The sequence below is a fragment of the Bos indicus x Bos taurus genome, chromosome 19 (genome assembly GCF_003369695.1).
Source record: "Bos indicus x Bos taurus breed Angus x Brahman F1 hybrid chromosome 19, Bos_hybrid_MaternalHap_v2.0, whole genome shotgun sequence".
Taxonomy (NCBI): Eukaryota; Metazoa; Chordata; class Mammalia; order Artiodactyla; family Bovidae; genus Bos; species Bos indicus x Bos taurus.
This window is the reverse complement of record NC_040094.1, coordinates 16,860,246-16,862,730: the sequence shown is the minus strand read 5'-3', so window position 1 is coordinate 16,862,730 and position 2,485 is coordinate 16,860,246. Positions and strand designations below refer to the sequence as shown.

General features: G+C 45.0%; 1 protein-coding gene across 1 annotated transcript; it reads left to right on the top strand.

Annotated features, from left to right (window-relative positions):
* Positions 1–237: 237 nt before the first annotated feature.
* On the top strand, positions 238–2,277 carry LOC113878193 (C-C motif chemokine 8). The gene is made up of 3 exons (XM_027519105.1): positions 238–393; positions 1,195–1,312; positions 1,719–2,277. Exons 1-3 carry the CDS (start codon positions 318–320, stop codon positions 1,822–1,824), a joined length of 300 nt encoding a protein of 99 aa, XP_027374906.1. The 5' UTR covers positions 238–317; the 3' UTR covers positions 1,825–2,277.
* The last annotated feature ends 208 nt before the right edge of the window (positions 2,278–2,485 follow it).

Below are 2,485 nucleotides of genomic sequence, written 5' to 3'. Positions count from 1 at the left end.
TTAATAGTCTAATGATGTCACTTTGTACATTTTACTGGCATGGACACATATCCTTCCACCTCTGCCCCACAGCCCAAACAGATGATGGAAACTGTACAACTTCCTTTTCTCAGTGTTCGGAAATCACCACCAAGATCTGGTGCTTACTCAGCACATTCAGGGGCTTCTTCGGTCCTTCCTTAAACATCACCCTACCCATGCACTCTGCTCCCTATAAAAGGCAGGCAGATCAGCCACAGGAGCCAGATTTCCACAGACTGAGACCAACTCAGCAACCGCCAACTCTCAGGCTGAAGCCCCCGCGCTCACCCTCCAACATGAAGGTCTCCGCTGGGATTCTGTGTCTGCTGCTCGTGGCAGCCACCTTCGGCACCCAGGTGCTCGCTCAGCCAGGTAAGGCTCCTCTCTTCTTAAGCCTTAACGCTTTCACTACCCCAGCTATTAACCCCGGGCATAAGTCACCCCATGCTTGCTGCATAGCTTCCATTGCAAAGATGGAGAAGGTGAAAGCAAGAGAAGAATTAAGAGCTGGCACCTCACAGCTGGTCAGAGGCAGGACCAGAGCTAGAAGCTCAGGCCCCTGGGGCCAGGCTCCATTATCTTGCCTGACCTTCGGGACACTAAATGCACTCTCAACAATCCTCATCTTGTATTTGGATGGGGCAGAGAAGGAAGGACCATTTCTCATTGTGGATGAAAAAGACATTTCAGGCAATGGTAGAGAGGAAGAAATTCTTGCTGGAGGCTTCCAATGTTGGATTACGGTCCAGCGTAACTTCCAGAATGGTGGCTGTGAAGGATAAAGACCCATAGGCATCTATCTCAGCATGTGACATAGGTTGGCTCTAAGCCCATGGAGACAGAGCTGGGAAGCAAGTTCTTAGAAAGTATCTTCCCAGGTTCAGAGGTTTTGGATCAACAGACTCTCTGAAATCACACTACAAGGATTAATCTTGTTACTCAAGATTTCCCCATTTACAGTCAACAATGAGAGACCCCACAGTTCAGTAGAAGAAACTGACTCACAGGTACCATTTTACCTGCGGGATCTGGACTAAGGCTCTGAACGTGGGAGTGGTGGGTCCTAGCTAGAATTCAAGCACTAGCTTTATCTCCTATCTTCTTTATTTTCTCTGACACATGTGTACTTACAACACATCATAACTCTTTGGTTCTTTGCAAAATGTTTTTCAGATTCAGTTTCTACCCCAATCACCTGCTGCTTTAGTGTGATCAATGGGAAGATCCCCTTCAAGAAGCTGGACAGCTACACGAGAATCACCAACAGCCAGTGTCCCCAGGAAGCTGTGATGTAAGTGGACCATGCCCTGGCACCCACAGCCAAAAGCTCTATCTGACTTCTATGCGTCCAAATGAGTCAGATAAATGAAACACCTAAGCCAAAGGACCCTTTACTCCATAGACAAACTGAACCCACAAGAAGGAAAATATACACACTCCGGGCTCCTCTTCTAGGAGTTTGGTCAGATCATCCAAGTTCCTTTAGCCAAGGGTCTGGAGGGCTTCCCCTGGGGCAGTAACAGCAGAACTTCTTTTCTGGAAAAGAAGTTTCTTCCTCCTATTTCCCCTTCTTCCTGTCCCCATTCAGGCTCCTCAACCAGGGAGCAAGGGCTAATCAGCTTTAGGGGCCAATGGATCAAACTCCTGGGAAAAATCCTCAAGACACTCCATTTAACTCTGCCCTCTTTTCCCCACAGCTTCAAGACCAAAGCGGACAGGGATGTCTGTGCTGACCCCAAGCAGAAGTGGGTCCAGACTTCCATAAGGCTCCTGGACCAAAAGTCCCGAACACCGAAGCCTTGAACCTTCATACCTAGACTGAGAGACAGAGTCTTGGAAAATCTTATTTATTTCTTCCCAACCTTCCCCAGGTGTATTATTGTATTATAATGGCCAAAAAGAGTTTTTTTTTTTTTTTAATAATTTAAACACGTAGTTTCTTAAACAATATTTAATTATGTTTAAGTTATTGTTATTTTACTTTATCTGCCATAAATCCTAATGAATATAAGATACAACATCTGGTGATGAGTTTCCTGTGAGCTTGATTAAGTTCATAGCAAGATGGTGCTATTTCCCATCCTACTGCATGTAGGATGGTGAGGTCCTTCCACTGATTATCAGAGTGAAACACTTTTGGAATCTTAGGAAATCAGTGCTCCTGTAAGTGGATGTGTGCTATGTAGTATTGTGATGGAAAGTAATGTTATTACATGACTATGGAATTTTCAAATAAAAAAATACATATAATTTCAAGCTACTTGGTCTTATTTTTCATGGGATAACATTTGGTGGGGAGGGAGAAAATGGTAGTGAGGAATGACAATTTGGAGTGTAAAAGTCATCCTCTAATACATCTTTTGGACTCAATTTAGGATTAGGGAGAACCTAGAATGACCAAGCTGTTCCAGTCTTCTGGCTCCAGTCCCTGAGTCACCCGCCCGTAATAGCATCTAGGTTCCCA

Excerpts from the sequence above, each read along its gene's own strand:
- LOC113878193 (XM_027519105.1), top strand. The coding sequence starts at position 318 with ATGAAGGTCTCCGCTGGGATTCTGTGTCTGCTGCTCGTGGCAGCCACC. Across the intron at positions 394-1,194 it reads CCAGGTGCTCGCTCAGCCAG|ATTCAGTTTCTACCCCAATC; the intron begins GTAAGGCTCCTC and ends AATGTTTTTCAG. Across the intron at positions 1,313-1,718 it reads TGTCCCCAGGAAGCTGTGAT|CTTCAAGACCAAAGCGGACA; the intron begins GTAAGTGGACCA and ends TTTTCCCCACAG.